The sequence below is a fragment of the Vicia villosa genome, linkage group LG4 (genome assembly GCF_029867415.1).
Source record: "Vicia villosa cultivar HV-30 ecotype Madison, WI linkage group LG4, Vvil1.0, whole genome shotgun sequence".
NCBI classification, from domain to species: Eukaryota; Viridiplantae; Streptophyta; class Magnoliopsida; order Fabales; family Fabaceae; genus Vicia; species Vicia villosa.
This window is the reverse complement of record NC_081183.1, coordinates 91257402-91275103: the sequence shown is the minus strand read 5'-3', so window position 1 is coordinate 91275103 and position 17702 is coordinate 91257402. Positions and strand designations below refer to the sequence as shown.

The following is a 17702-nucleotide window of genomic DNA, read 5'->3' as shown; positions in this document are numbered from 1 at the left end:
TCTTATCGTATTAAATACAATTTTTATTATATTAAATAAAATTAAAAAATATATAAATTTAATATTATTTAAAAAAATTCATCAATATCTTTCGCATCGCACAGGTCTCAATTTAGTTTAACTTTTTTTTTTTTAATCAAAAATGTTGGTAGTTAATTCCCTTGTATTGAGTTTTGTTTGATGAATGAAAGTTGTTGAGTTTGTTCTTGTAAAAAAAAAAAAAACAAAATTTCATTAATGAACCAAAGGTTCTACCAACGACATTACAAAAAGACAAAGCTCAAAGAAAAACCTCAAAGCAAATTACTCCCCAAATACACCTATGATAAATACAACAACGGATCAATTCATAACCAATCATTACTATTCATAACTAAGTTTTCAAAAAAGATTTACATTTTTGTATTTTTGTGTTAGTACCATATCTGTTTCTATGAAATACATTTATTAGTTATGATTAAGTGAATAAATGACACTTATCTCATTAAACAAGGGAGTAAAAATGTGATTTTTAGGATACACAGATAGTAAAACCTTCATCTCATTACAATTTTATACATTAAAACTATTTAGCAAATTCATTTACTCATCCATTCATAATTCGTTGTATTTCGCAATTTAAAACGCCATTTGGCCAGAGATTACATTCTTCGCTAAAAGGGTTATGAATTAACTAATCAAATTATCTATGTCCCTAAAATAATAAATTAGATATTAATATTAATTATTAAGTTTTAGTCCATTCAAAACTCTACGTTTGAATATTTATATGTTGATGTTCTGATTAATTTTTTCAAATATAAAATCAAGATAAACACCCAACAACATTGAAGAATCACTTATTTCATGAAAAAAATAGAATAGCAAAATTATAGATATGAAATAACACCAAATTACATTACATATTGCAATGCATGAAATAATAATTAAGATTTTAAATAGCATTGACTGCAATTTTCTGTCCTGCACCACAATGACCAGGAACACCACATAAGAAGAAATTAGTTCCCTTAACAAGCACAATTCTATCTGCTCCAGATGTAAAAATTCTTGTTCCACTTAGAGGTTTAGACACACATGCATTGAAATCAGCCTCACTCACTTTCACCACATTGTGTAGAGAAGGAGCGTAATTAAATACTGCATGTAGAAAACAAAACATGTCTTAGATTACAATTCATTTTTATTATTAATGCATTTGAATTTCATAATAGAAATTAAAAAAATATAAAATAAGGGATGCTTCATGCTTACCAAGTGTGTCACCTGCCTTGAAAGTTTTTCCTGCAGGCCAGTTTTGAATACCAAAGGACCAACCTTGGCCATCACCAACAGTGAAAATTACTGCATGGATCATGTTAGGATGAAACACAAATATACATAATAGTAGCATTGCAATAACACTTGTGATATTGGCACTGCCTCTTCCCTCACCCATCTTTTAATTGATTTAGATAACTACACTTGCTAAATAATTTTGAGTGCTCAGTAGAGAAGCATGAGTGATGGTTTTATAGTCTATATGCGCCTTAAGAAATCCACAATTCATTCTTTATTATAAATACTAATTTCTAAATTCATTGTATGGTTGATGTTAATAATATATATTTTGTTTAAAAATATTAATTATTTACCGAGTTTAAAAAAGAAATAATCAATTTTTACTTATAATAGAGATTGGAGAGAGTAAGTTAGTATAATCTTTTAATGAAAAATCACAATTTTCAAGTGGTATTTGTTGTCTAAAAGACTTTACTAACCCTAGTTTATTGTTTTTTTTTTTAAATTTAATAGATATTAAAATAATCTTAAAAACTATGGTTGTATCGAACCATGATTTTCCCTATCAAGTCTATCGCCAATCACCACTAGACCAACTAATCGCTATCTCTTCCACCATTTTATTCTTACATTATTTTACCAAAAAGAAGGAAAAATTGAATTTTCTTCTAAAAAAATGGATTTTTTTCTTCAATTTTAGAAAATTATATTTACCCCGATTCATTTTTAGAAATATTTGGTAACACCCATTTGAGGACACTACTATTTTTTAAATTCATTGAATAAATGATGATGTTGATGATATATATTGTTCAAAAATATTAATTATTTATTAATTCTAAAAAAGAAATAATTAAGTTTTGCTTATAATAGAGAATGGGAGTTCGTCACCGTTTAACGATTTCCTTGGCAAATCCTCTATGATCTTCCCTCGCCGCTTGCGACGGTCCGCCACCATGACCATATTTCAAATACCTTGGTTGTGTATCGACGTCCCAAAGACCAGCCTTACAAAGAAAAACAATTTGGAAAATTTCAAAAAATATCTTCGTTCAAGCCCTAAACGAAAATTCCAATGTCTATCAAATTCCAACCTCTTAGCTACCTCAACCCTATTACAAAGGGGACCGATTAGCCATATCTATTCTTGAGGAGGAATACTTAGCGGGGATTGAGACCTACAAACACAGTCTCCACAGTCGGGTGATTTGGCCCAAGGGGTCATCTCCGTTGTCCATTGTTGCAATAAGGAAAAAACTCACTCCTTTATGGAATAACCTAGGTCGTGTGGGGATTACGTCTCTCGGAAAAGGATTTTATGAGATTTCTTTCTCCTCCCTAGAAGACACGAAAAGGGTAATGTCCAACAAATAATGGAATCTTTCATCTGGTACTCTCAAGCTCTTCCCGTGGTTCAAAGATTTCAACCTCAATCTTAAGAGATCATCTCATTCCCAAGTTTTGATCCGTTTGTTTGGTCTAAATCAAGAGTATTGGCGTCCCAATAATAATTCCATTGTTTCTAATGCTTGTCAATTAGAATTTAAATAAATGTGGATTGCTCACCCTATTTGCTTAGATGTTGTCATATTCTCTTGGAATTTAAAAGATCCAGGTTGCCTTATGTTTGTCCTTTCTAAAATGCTCAAGTTCCTTAAAACAATATGAATATCCAGAACAAAGAAACCTTTGGTAATGTCCATCAATTAGTTACTGAAGTGGAAGATAAGTCGAACACGTTGTAGGACAAGATCCAGTTTGGTGGTTACTCTAAGACTCTCAGGTTTGAAGAAAATCTTTGCATGAACAAGCTTGAAGATGCTTTACATAAGGAGCATTTATTTTGGAAAGAAAAGGATAAGTTTAAATGGCATTTGGATGGTGAGAAACACTATGTTTTCACAGGATTGCTAAGATAAAGGTTGCTACTAAGAATATCTCTTCTCTTATCATTGATGGAAATCTTGTTTCTGATGAAGAGGTCCTTATACACGTGATTATTTCAAGAATTTATTCTCTTATGTGGGAACAGTTATAAATTCTGACCTCATCAATGATATCATCCCTAATTTTATCAATCAAGAAACTTATCAAATGCTTACCAAAATCCCCTCAAATCTTGAAATCAAAGAATATATTTTCAATCTAAACAAAGATGTTGCTCCTGGGACCGATGATTTTAGAGCCTTCTTCTTTCAACACTATTGGGGAATTATTCATCACGAAGTCATTGAGGCTGTTAAGCAATTCCTTATCTCCTCTTGGATTATGCCTAATTATAATGCTAACACTTTTGATTCTATTGTTGATTCTCCTTCCTAAAGTTTCTAATGTTGATTCTATTGAGCTAATTAGACCTATTGTGTTAGCTAACTTTTAATTTAAAATCATTTCTAAGGTTATTGTAGATAGACTTTCTTCTATTATGTCAACAATCATATCTAAGGAGAAAAAATGGTTTGTTCAAGAGAGATGCATTAAAGATTGTATAAGACTTAACTCTGAAGCTATTTACTTGATGCATAAGAAATCCTATAGTGGTAATCTGGTTATAAAAGTGGATATTAAAAAGGATTTTGATTCTATTAATTGGTTATTTTTATCCAAGTTCTTAAACAATTTGGTTTCAATGGTATTTTCACTATCTAGATATGGATCATCCTTAATTCTACCTAGATCTCTGTTTCTTTCAATGGAAAACTCCATGGGTTCTTTGAGTGTGGTAGAGGTGTGAGACAGGGTGATCCCCTTTATCCTCTCTTATTTTCCATTACTAAAGAAGTTCTTAGCAGAAGTTTATCCAATCTTGTAATACTCGGTATAACTATCGCCTAATGATTAACACTGATGAAATGTTAGTGAAATCATTTGGAGATTTGGGATATAAAACACCCTAATTGACCTATTTAGAGAAAGTTGATCAATTAGGTGTGGGGTATTATGGTTACTTCCACCTTTAAATATGAATTAAGACTTGTTTTGAGGAGTGTCTCATTCATTTTCTCTTGTTGTAAAAACTTGAATTTGGAGAAGGAAGTGGAGAGAAGAGAGATACATGAAAACAAGAAGAAAAGGAAAACTCCATTTTCAAGCTTCCAGCTTCATCTTCCTCAACCATTTCATGCAACCCAAACCGATTATTTTCATCATCCCTATTCTTGTTTATCATCTCCATCAACACCAAGGTAAGTTCCATAGATAAGAACTTGGGGAAAATTAAGGGTTTGTATGATTGGGAAGAAGGGTTGTGAGATTAACCATGAAAGCATGTTAAATACTTTATTCTATGTCCTAATTGATGAAATCTTTCCATGCATGTTATATTTCACTTATTTCTCTTAGATGTTGAGTGAATGAAAGGAAAATGATGGTTTTGCATGTGGGTTTTGCTGTTTTTGCTTCTGTTCGTTTTTCTGCATACAAGTACTATTTCTTAGTGAACTTATTTCGCTTAGCAAACTATCCATTTCCAGAACTAGGTTTTTTCCTCTGTTTGACTTTGCCGGCGCTCACTAGACCTTGCCTAGCAAAGTCAGCTTTGCTACCAGTTGAGCTAGCGAACTTTCCTATACTGGAAGAAATTCCAATTCTTCCAGACTTCGCTAGAACTCACTTAGAGAACCGGCTTGAATAGCAAATTTTAGTAATACTAAAATTAGCATAACTCGAGTTTAGTAACTCGAAAAGGGGCACGATCATAAGCGTTGGAAAGCTTATTTAATACTCCATATTATTATGATTAAATACCATGATTTTGTAGCTATTTAGAATATATGACAAGTTGATGACATGATCACTTGTTATGCATCTCTTTTATGTGTGATTAAGGTGATGCAATATGTTGATGCAAGTTGTGGTGTGACCACTTGCTTTGCTTGTTCCACATTTGTTCCAGTTGAACGTTCGGATCTGGTTGTGATGTATGCTTGAATCGAAGTAGGCTAAGCTACTAGGTGGTAAGGCACCAATATTAATGGACTTATTTTCAGATGGACTACCGTTGTGATGTGCTTGTGAGTGTCTAAAAGGGGTATTCCTACTTGGTATTAACACATCGATGTTATCTGTATGTCGTACACACCTGAGCTACCATGTGAGGGTCTTATAGGGCATTTCCCCACGAGCAGTTAACACATTGGAGTTCTTGGTATGGTGGAGTTGTGATGCCATGTAGGTGACATAACTTTGGATTCACCTCTAGCGATGCCAAGTAGGTAATACCACTAGTGCTTTTTCCCGGTGGGCTTGTGCAGTCATATAGGTGTACCTTGCACTTGCTGTTAACACACCTGGGTATTAACTGAATGGGTCGTGTAACACCCCTTTTTTAATCTCAAATATAACATATTAATCACAGAGTATTAGCATGCATAAAGTAAAAGAGGCGTCACATGTTGTTTTCACTACAATTGAAAACCCAAAACAAACATACAACACATGCACTAATCATCTCGTAACACAATTGAATACCTCATGCTTTCATCAAATTATGCACATCACACGCAGAAAATAGAAATGCTATCAAATAATTTCAATGAATATATCTCATAATATATTCATCTACCAACTCAAATAACATATTCAATTATGCCATATAAAACCAAAATCAAATATAGGCAACATAGCCGTTAACAACATATCCAAAGTATCGATCAAATACATATAAGATAGCAATATTCAAACATAAGCATAAGTCAATAAAGAAAAACCCCCAAGTTTTACATGATCAGAGCATATGACTCGCTACCTAATCAAACAACAAACTCAGGAGCTTCTCGGCTAAATCCTCGGATAACTCGCTACTCGTTAGAACTTGCACGATGTCATGATGAACATCATTCAAACAGAAGGGTGAGAATTCAAATTATTATAGATAAACATAATAATGGAAAATGCAAAACACAACAAGAATACATTTCACAATTCATCACTCTTCTCAAAATATACATTCATACACCATATATAATTATCACACAAAGCAATCACATTGATATAACAACAATCACATAACACATAATGTGACTCGAATGTAATAAATGTAACTCAATGCATGTGGTACCATGTAACCCAAAGTTTCACCGCTTTCCAATTCAATGTCTAGAACCCAAGCCACGCTTTCGATCCGTACAAGATCAAAGCCACCATTGTGAACCCAAAGTTTCACCACTTCCGATTCCACCAATAGAATCCAAGCCAACATGTGAACCCAAAGTTTCACTACCTCTATTTCCGATCAAGGATCAAGGTCATCCATGTGAACCCAAAGTTTCACAGCCTATATTTCAAAGCCAACCACGAATGCATGTGCAACAAGACTCACAATATATGCAATTAAGATTATCACACAATCTTGACATACTGCATACCATAATAATTCGCACAATGGAATTATCCACCAAATGTTGCCCAACATGCATACCTCATCAATAAAGCATTCACATAGCATTTATCAATCACAACAACATATAGCATACAAGCCAATCAATGTCATTCTCAACAATCCTCCAAAATAACATACATATTTTCTAAATGTAAGCATCATGTATACATACAATTATCAAAACATATGCAATTATGAATTATTCATATAATCTTAACATCCAAGCATATTATAACACCCTATTTTATTAGATTTATTTATTTAGGATTATTTGATATTTGATAATTGTTTGTGTGTTTTATTTAATTATTGTTCGAGTGATAATTATTTAATTGTGTGGTAATATGTTATTTATGCTAATTAATAAATGGTAGAATTTTATTAGAAATTAGATAAATGGGCTTAGTTGAGTGAGAAAGAGTATTGGATGTATTAAGCCCAATGAAATAATGAAAATTAGGAGAGAACTTTGTGTTATAACCTAATTAGAAAAAAAGAGGAAAAAGATAGAAAGAAGAGAGGAAGAACATAGAAGAGAAGAAAAAGGGGATTTGTAGATTTCTTGAAGAGGGTGGATTAAGAGCTAGAGGCAAGGGTTAGAATTCAAATTCTTGTAGAATCTATGATTAGGTAATGTTTGTGTTTGTGTGATTCTCTTTAATCATTGAAATTTCTGAAAATATATGAACCCTAACTTTTCATGTGAAATCAATTGGATTTTGCGAATTATTCATGATTAATGTGTTATATGGTTGACCCTTAGCTAGATACATGAATAGGAACCCATACCATGTGATAAAATGATGTTTGAACTGAGTTGAATGTGTTAAAAAACGGATTTGGTTTGAAAATGGAAGTGCTGAAACGCATCAGCGTTTTCTGATTCTGGTGTAGAGGGTCGGGCGAGTGTTTTGCTTCGCCGGGAGATTCAGTGCCTACATGCCTTCTCCAGGAGAGTGTAGCGGGCGATCATGGGTTTTTGTGACCAAGTTACTGCCTTGGAGCACCGGGCGAACCAATCCTTCCGCCGGGCGAAAATGCCTAGTTTTGTGAAATTTCAAATGTTCATATCTTTTGATCCATAACTCCTTTTTAAGTTCCGTTTGAAGCATATTGAAGCTAATATGATTGTCTATATGATATAATAAAATTGGTTGGCACTTGTTTAATTAATTATGATATTAGTTGAGAATAACATTTAATTATGAATGTATGTTATGGATGAGTTATTTATGATCAATATCCATGGATGTATTGTGTGGTATAATAATCATGAATTATGTGATTTAATTTGCTAACTTCTAATTTATGATTGAGATTGGATTGAATGTCATGTTGTGCAAAATTGTAAAGATGTGATTGTGTAGTTTAGGAGATAGTATAATCGTCTTAAATGCATGAGTTTTGTTTTGTTGCACACGTACACAAGCATGAGTCCTTGAAAGTGGAAATGTTGGGTAATCTCGTGAAGGTTATTTACTTGTCCCAAACCTAACGAGTATGGGTTTGAAAGCTTAACGAGTATGAAGCTTTGAGGTGGTTATCTAGTCTTGAGAGAATGACAATCGGCATGACCGAAAATGATAACGGAGGGATCCACATGCATATCGCATAGAGTCACACTTGAGTCGCACGTGTTGTTGTGAAATGTTATTATATGTGATTATGTGATATGAATGTGTGGATGGAAATTTGATTGATATGCATGTTTTATGAAGAGTGATGAATTGTAAAAATGTATGCTTGTTTATGTTGCATTTCTCATTATTATATTTTCTATGATAATTTGAATTCTCACCCTTCTGTTTGAATGTTGTCGTTTGTTAGTAACGTGTTGTTCAGACGAGTAGTTGTTTGTCCGAGGATTTAGCCGATGAGCTCCGAGTCTTTGTTTGGATTAGGTACTGAGTTGATGCTCTGGTCATGTAACACTGGGATAGGATTAGTGTGTTGAACTCATGTTTGATTTTGTTTTGTATCTTGATACTATCTTATGTTTCTTATGATGTTTATTGTTGTCGTGGGAGGCCTTAGTGCCAAGTATTTTGGATATGATGTTATGATCTCCGTTTTAGATAATATTTGTGATATGATCACGGTATGGGACATGAATCATTTATACAATGCATGAGTATTTGTTATTTCTGCTGTGTATGCATATTCTTAAAGAATTACGTTAAGTAAAATGTGTTATATTGATGACCTGATGAATTGTATGTTTGTGGATGTATGAATGTTGGTTTTTAAAAGCTTTTAGTTTTTGAAAACGTCGTTGTGACGCCCCTTGTTTATATGCATATTTACTCTGAGTATTTGTTTATGACTATTATTTTGGGGTATTAGAAAGGGGTGTTCCACATATCACCGAAATTTAACTAATTGAATTATTCAACCATCGTACAAAACAAATTTATCATACAACAATTACAACAATGCATAACAATTAGATCCATCGTTTCCCATATATCACAACTAGCACATGGTACGGAATACCAATACATGTTATCCGCAATTAACATTAATCCATGACATACACCATTACATGTCATTTACACAACAACATCATAATTAAATCATCAAATGCTAACCAATTCTATCTTATCATATAGATAATCACCCTAGCTTCCTAACGCTTCGAACGACGCATAAAACGGAGTTACGGATCAAAAGTTATGATCATTTGAATTTTCACAAAACATGGCATTTTCTCTCGGCGGAAGAATTCCTTCGCCCGACGCTCCAAGTCAGTAGCGTGACCACAAAAAACCTCACTCGCCTGCTGCTCGCCTGGTGCTCGCCCGACGGATGACACCAAAACAACAAAATTCTGTGCGTTTTCAAAATTCTGTGTTATATTGATGCCCAGGTGAATTGTATGTTTGTGGATGTATGAATGTTGGTTTTTAAAAGCTTTTAGTTTTTGAAAAAGTTGTTGTGACGCCCCTTGTTTATATGCATGTTTACTCTGAGTATTTGTTTATGACTATTATTTTGGGGTATTAGAAAGGGGTGTTACATTAGTGGTATCAGTGCCTAGTCGACCAGTTGGTTAAGGGGTGTTACATTAGATTTGTGTGTCTGACACGATCGATAGTGATTTGTCTGTTTTTTATTGTTTGTTGTCGTAGGACGTATGTTGCTAGAAGGAATGATGATGTCACTGCTGATGCATTAAGGATGTTGGCTGGATCTCTTGGTTAAATTCCTCAGGCTAATGCTGGAAATCGGAATGGTGATGATGATGAGTATCGTGCTTTGGGGAAGTTCTAGAGGAACAATCCTTCTACCTTCGAGGGAGAGCATGAACCGGATAAGGCTCAAGTTTGGTTGAAAGCGACTAAGAAGATCTTTCGAGTCATGAATTGAACCGATGCTAAGAGAGTGCAGTTTGGTAATCACATGTTAGAGAAAGAAGCTGAGGATTGGTGGGGTAATAATGATCATAGGTTTGATGAGGAAGGTATTCAGATTACTTGGGATCTTTTCCGTGATGCATTTCTGGAAAACTATTTTCCGGAAGATTGTCGTGGAAAGAAGGAAATGGAGTTTCTTGAATTGAAGCAAGGAAATGGAATGGTGGCGGAGTATTCTGCAAAGTTTCAAGAGTTGATCAAGTATTATCCTCACTACAATACTATGAATGCAGAATGATCTAAGTGCTTGAAGTTTGTGAATGGTTTGAGGCATGATATCAAGAAGGCGATTGGGTATCAACAGATTACTCGATTTACGGAGTTGGTTAACAAGAGTCGTATTTATGATGAGGATAGTAGGGAGAGTGCTTCTCACTACAAGGCTATGAATGAGAAGAAGGGTCAATATCGTGAGAAACCGTATGATAATAAGAAGAAAGCTAGTTTTGGCGGAAAGCCAAGTGGGGGAGGAACTTCTACTCCACTTAAGTGATTCAAATGTGGTGTTGAGGGACATCGTGTTGTTGATTGTTCCAAAGTTGAGGTGACATGTTTCAAGTGTGGCAAGAGTGGTCACAAGGCAAACAAGTGTGGAGTTGGTTCGAGTGTGACTTGTTACAATTGTGGGGAGCAAGGTCACATTAGCACCAAATGTGATAAACCGAAGAAAGAGCAAGCGAAAGGGAAAGTGTTTGCATTGTCTGGTACAGAGGATTCTACCGATGATAGGCTAATCCAAGGTACGTGCTTTATTAATGGTACACCTTTGATTGCTATTATTGATACCGGTGCGACACATTCTTTCATTTCTTTGGATTGTGCTAAGAGATTGAATCTTGCGTTATCTGACATGTGTAGAAGTATGGTTATTGATACACCTGCTATGGGTTCTGTTTCTACTTCTTATGTGTGTTTGAATTGTCCTTTGAGTATTTTTGGTAGAAATTTTGGGATTGATTTAGTTTGTCTTCTGTTAGAGCATCTTGATGTGATTTTGGGTATGAATTGGTTGGAATTTAATCGTGTGTATATCAATTGCTTTTATAAGACGGTTATTTTTCCTGAGATTGGTGTTAAGGAAGTTTTTTTTTATCTTCTAAGCAAGTTGATGAATCTGTTCAAGATGGAGCTGAGATGTTTATGTTGTTGGCAACCTTAGATGTTCATGAGGAGAGAACAATTGAGGAATTGCCAATAGTTTGTGATTTTGTGGAGGTATTTCCTGAGGATGTAAGTGATTTACCGCCGGAACGTGAGGTTGAGTTTTCGATTGATTTAGTTCCTGGAACTAGTCCTGTATCGATGGCTCCAAATAAGATGCCTGCTTCTGAGTTGAGAGAGTTGAAGAGTCAACTTGAGGATTTGTTGGAGAAGAAGTTTATTCGTCCTAGTGTATCGCCTTGGGGTGCACCTGTTTTGTTGGTTAAGAAGAAGGAAGGTTCTATGAGGCTTTATGTTGATTATAGGCAATTGAACAAGGTGACGATTAAGAACAAGTATCCACTTCCGAGGATTGATAATTTGATGGATCAGTTGGTTAGAGCTTGTGTGTTTAGCAAGATTGATTTGAGGTGTGGATATCATCAGATTCGTGTGAAAGCGGAGGATATTCAGAAGACTACTTTTCGGATGAGGTATGGTCATTATGAGTATTCAGTTATGCCGTTTGGTGTGACTAATGCACCTGGTGTATTCATGGAGTATATGAATAGGATTTTTCACGAGTATCTTGATAATTTTGTGGTTGTGTTCATTGATGATATTTTGATCTATTCTAAGAGTGAAGATGATCATGTTGAGAATTTGAGAATTGTGTTATCGGTGTTGAAAGAGAAGAAGTTGTTTGCTAAGCTTTCTAAGTGTGAATTTTGGTTGAGTGAAGTTAATTTCCTTGGTCATGTGATTTCAAGTGGAGGTATTTCAGTTGATCCTTCGAAGATTGAGGCTGTATCTCAATGGGAATCTCCTAAGTCTGTTTCTGAGATTAGAAGTTTTCTTGGTTTGGCTGGTTATTATAAGAAGTTCATTGAAGGATTTTCTAAGTTATCTTTGCCGTTGACGTTGTTGACTAGGAAGGGTCAAGCTTCCATTTGGACTTCGCAGTGTGAGGTGAATTTTCAAGAGCTTAAGAGAAGATTGACTTCTGCTCCTATTTTGATTTTACCGGATCCGTTGGAACCGTTTGTTGTGTATTGTGATGCTTCATTATTGGGTTTGGGAGGTGTTTTGATGCAAAAAGGGAAAGTGGTAGCTTATGCTTCTAGGCAACTTAAAGTTTATGAGAGGAATTATCCGACGCATGATTTAGAGTTGGCCGCCGTTGTGTTTATTTTGAAACTTTGGAGGCATTATTTATTTGGATCAAGATTTGACGTGTATAGTGATCACAAGAGTTTGAAGTATTTGTTTGATCAGAAAGAGTTGAACATGAGGCAACAAAGATGGTTGGATTTCTTGAAGGATTATGATTTTGGTTTGAACTACCATCCTGGAAAAGAAAATGTTGTAGCCAATGCATTGAGTAGGAAATCATTGCATATGTCCATGTTGATGATGCGAGAGATGGAATTGTTGGAACAATTTAGAGATTTGAGTTTGGTTTGTGAAACGACACCTTCGTGTGTTAAGCTTGGTATGTTGAAGCTTACGTGTGGTATTCTTGATGAAATTCGAGAAGGTATGAAATCGGATTTGAGATTGGTTGACATTATGACATTGATTAATCAAGGCAAAGGTGGTGATTTTCATATTGATGAGAATGGTGTGATGAGATGTCGTGATCGAGTTTGTATTCTGGATGTTGCGGATTTGAGAAAGAGAATTCTTGAAGAAGGGCGTATAAGTGGTTTAAGTATTCATCCCGGTGCTACTAAAATGTATCAAGATTTGAGGAAATTGTTTTGGTGGCATGGTGTCATACCCTAAAATTTGCCCATCTCTTTTCTCCTATTCAAGCTCATGCAAAAGCTCAAGACTCAAAGATACACTCTCCTAAACAATGGCTCAATGAATTAGGGTTTCAAATTCTCTAAAGAAAATCAGTGGCTCAAGGTCTACAATGGATTTCATATAGCTAATGATGTTTCAAACTATCTTTATGGCAAAGTACAAGCTTCAATTCTAAGGATTGCCCAGTCAATTTCTCAAAAAGTCAACAGTCGACTAGATTGACCTAAAAGTCAACTGTGGTCAAAGTATTGTCAAAATTCCTAATTTTTGGTCAACATCCTTATTTTGAAGTATCATTCATCATTTGATCAAGGATTAATCATGATTCATCAAGAAAAGTTCATAAATCAACAAAATCCAAAGTTTCTAAATTAGGGTTTTTTGGACTAAAAGTCAACTGAACTTTGACCAGCACTAACTTTCACAAGGAACATCATAAATTTTCCATCCAATGCTTAATTTGAAGGAAATTGAATTCTCTACAAATTTATCTCTCACAAGCAAAGTCCAAAAATGCTTCATTTGAGAGATATGGATCAAAACATTATAGGTCCTTTTTGAAAGTCAACCATAAGCAGTTTTTTGTCAAAGCCCATATCATCAAGATAAAATCTTCTACTGGAAAAAAGCTTCCAAAGTGGCTTGTAGAGGACATCTTGAGGTTTTCAAAAAGTCCTTTAAATCCTACATATCTTAAAAATTGAGGGAGATATGCCTTGTCAAAGTTGGACAATTTTAAGAAGAAAAATGTGAAATAAAAGGCTCCAAAATGAATCTTTTTGCAAAGGAACCCAATCTTTCTTGGCCCAATCTTGTTCCACAAGTTATCCAAGACATCCAATTCAATTTCCACGAATTTTCGAGGTTTATTTGATTTTTATATGAATTTTATTCATTAAAAAAGGGATTAAATTCAAATAAATCAAGAAATCAAAGATTTGGTTGAGAAATATGATTTGAATCAAATTAGATCATCATTTAACTCATATTGCCAATCAAATTTCGTGCAAGGCAAGACTTGGACAAAAAGATTAAGATTTGGCCATATTTAGGAACTTTCAAAATCAATTTCCAATCAAATTTGCAAAGATTGATTCATCAAGATTTTCTTCATAATTGTTGACCTAAAACCTTCCACTATAAGTAGACAATTGAACGAAACCCTGAGGCACAAAATTCTGCAACCAAAAGTGATCTTCAAAGCTCTCAAAAATTCAACAAAAACTCAAGATCGGTTTTGGCATTAGAGGAGATTTCAAAGAGATTCAAAGGTTCCAACACATTCCTTGGAGTTCACTGAACCTGTGTGGATCATTACGTGACATCAACACCCACAGAAATCTCTCCTCTAAGTCACGGTAAGTAGCTCTTAAACCTGAGTTCGATTAGGATCATTCATGCATTGTTTATGAAAATTAGTTGCATATATGTATTCATGATGATGTGTTGATACTATCTGGAGCTTTAATTGCATTACTATGCTTGTTTGATGATGTTAGCCATGAACGAATATTAGGGTTTCTGATTAGGGCTTTTGGTTTCAGCAAGAATCAGGTCTTGATTTTGGTATAGGTACGATCGTATGGCCAAGACGAAGCCAACGATGGCCTTATTTTTTATTTTTGTGCACGTATGTGTGATCTGGCGTTTGACAGGTGTTATAGGTTTGAGTTTTCATAGCACTCTGTAAAAGAGCGCTGTAAAAGGCTATTTACAGGTTTCCATGAAGAAGATGATGTGGTGTCACTATGTCATTGGATCGTTCAAAAATTGGTGCGTTTTCCCAATCTGGCACCATTTTTGTATATATTATTAATAGAACGCGTGTGTTAATCAACAAACAAGCAGTGGCCGAGGGGTGGAAGGGTGTGTCCAAAGGCGTTGGAGGCACGAAACGCCGGTTCGATCCTCACTGGGGTCATATATTTTGTTGAATTTCTTTGTTAGCATTCACACAGTGATTCAGTGTGGAGGCATTGCGCGCGTGCACCATGAGGTCCTTCACCACAACCATCAGATCACCACCCAGATTGATCCAATGTCCACAAGCCTGCAGACATACCATGGACTCTCAGATGCGTACCACACAGGATCCAACTAAGTTTATTTCTAATTTTTTTTATTATTTATTTTTAATTACATAGTCTTATTTATTTATTTATTTTCTTCTTTTCTTTTGTTTATTAAAATATTTTTATTTATTCACTAAAATTTATATTTTCATATTATTATTTTATTTTTTTTCTTTTTATCGAAAGTTCGATTTTTTTTACAATTTTATTAATAATTGTTGTTTTTTTCATTTAAAATTCAATTTTATTTTCAAATAAATTTCTATCAATTAAATAATTAGGATTCCATCCAATAATTATTTAATTGATACATTGATTCGAACTCTCGACTTTTTCTTTAACCTTTGGTATCATTTAAATTATTAGTTTTGTTTAATTTATTTAACCTTATGGTTTCTAACCCTGATTTATCCCGATGAATCAGGGTTGTAGATCAGTTGATGCACTAACGTTTCTCTTCTTTGTGCCCAATTTTCAGGGTTAACCAAGATCCTTCAGCCACGCGCCGTACCAGATCGAAAAGCTAAGTTTCTAATTGTCATTTTAATTTTTTATTTTTTACCTTTTAAATTAAAACAGGGTTTGCATCAACAGTCTATGAATCTGTAATACACTAACCCTTATTTTTTTCCTTCGTTAATTTTCAGGGTTAACCAACCGGTCAAAGCTCAAACCTTGTGGTAACCCTAAACTCATTCTCATTTAATTCTAACCCCTACATTATTTCTTGTGGTTAACCTATTAGTTTTTTGGGATTATCTTATAAATTGCTTTTCCCCCCTCCCCATGATTGATATATTTTTGTAACTGCTCAGGGTTTGTATTGTTTGGCCTTGAAGGCACTTAAACTGTGATATTATTACATTATTACATTATAACTGTGTGGTTAGTAATTCTAGGGAGTGCAACTCTGAACAGAATTAGAATAACTAATTTACAAGATAATATATTTGAATCAACCACGTGATTGTGCACCCACACACCTTTTATGGTAACACCTCTTGTTGCCTGTTGCCTTGTTGCTTTTTCATTACAGAATAGTCAAGTCCCTCGTGTCATACCCCAAATTTGTCCTACCCTTTAATTTCTAACTGGCTTAGGCTTTGCGTTCATGTACATACTCTCCGTTAGGTCATCTAACATATCATGCATTCATTCGTTAACTAAAACATCTAAAAGCATGAGATCAAGGTCCCTGGAGCAAACAAGGATTTCATCTAAGCCTTGGCAAAAGGTTATTTATTCCCTCAAAAGGGGTGTTTGACACTTAATCAAGACTGTGATCGGTACAGGTCTTTTGAAAGGCATTTGTTCAAATGACTTATTGCTTGACCTAAGGTTTATTTCCTGGGTCATTTGAATCAAGATTTCTTGATTAAGGTTATGGCCTCATATGTACTACATTGCTTGATTCGGTTATGATGCTATGAATTGGGTTGAGGTATTGATTCATCTCCGTGGGGGCAACCATTGTTCGGGTTTTGTTTCTTCTAACGACAAGATATTGGGTTAATGGCCGATTTGAAGATTAAAGTGCAAATTCTTTTGATGTCAAGCATTTAGAGAAATAAAGGATAATTGCTCATTTGGATCCGAAAAAAAAAATATAAAGATACTCACATTCAGTTATGAGTTGACCTTTAAGTCAACAAGTCAAGAGGGTTGACATTTGTGGACCAAATTCTATTGACTTGCCCATATGGATTCTTACTATTAGAAGCATTAAGGGTGCTTGAAGAAAGAAATCATAAGCGAAGGATCTCATTCAAAAGAGGAATATTTGAAATTTCTAATCAAGCAAAAGTGGAGGGAAAGTTCAAGGTTTGGATAAAGTTACAAAGAGCCAAATTACATTTCCAAAGTTCAAATACATTACAAATTACCAAGAATACATCACACCAAAAAAAATAATACAGAATTACATAAAAAATTCCAACTTTGACTTTTGTCAACAGTTGACATTTGGGTCAACTGTTGACCAAGTCAGACCTTGACCAAAGTCAAACTGAGTCTGAACCCTCACTCGAATCTTCAAAAGGCTTTAGCTTCTATTTGGTCTTCAAAGTTCCAAAGTGCTTCATGGGCAAAATCTCATATTATACCCAGGTGACTACAAGCTCTGGTTGAATTCCATGTCATGCTTTCACAACTTGAAGCTTATCACCATAACCAACCGAAACTAACCTGCATCAAAGCAGACCACAACAGAATCATGTTCAAGCAGCAATCAGGAGAAAAAGTCTAAACCTGTATAATTCAAAACAATCTCACCATGTCCAAAACCTGCACCTCATAACCCAAACATCATCACATTCATGTCAATTCAAATCGTTTCCAAACGTATCAGCTAACGAATTCATACACAAACTACATAACATATTCAAAATAACCAAAACAGTCCCATTTCGTATCATTTTCAAATCAATTCATCCTAACTTCAACAGAACCTAACTCAATTCTAACCATACAATTCAAAAAACCAAACCAAAACAGTCACATACATTCTTTAAAAAAAAAAAATAAATAAACGGCAGCCATAAGCCATAAATTCATAACACCATACATACTGCATTCAGACCTTCATTCAAAGCTCCAACATACATTCCT

The 17702-nt window shown here is 34.5% G+C and overlaps 1 protein-coding gene across 1 annotated transcript; it reads right to left on the bottom strand.

The window, feature by feature from the left end:
* Positions 1-892: 892 nt before the first annotated feature.
* On the bottom strand, positions 893-1437 carry LOC131599332 (chemocyanin-like). Its single transcript, XM_058871734.1, has 2 exons — positions 1255-1437; positions 893-1140 (listed from the first exon to the last, which is right to left on the bottom strand). Exons 1-2 carry the CDS (start codon positions 1391-1393, stop codon positions 935-937), a joined length of 345 nt encoding a protein of 114 aa, XP_058727717.1. The 5' UTR covers positions 1394-1437; the 3' UTR covers positions 893-934.
* Positions 1438-17702: the final 16265 nt, after the last annotated feature.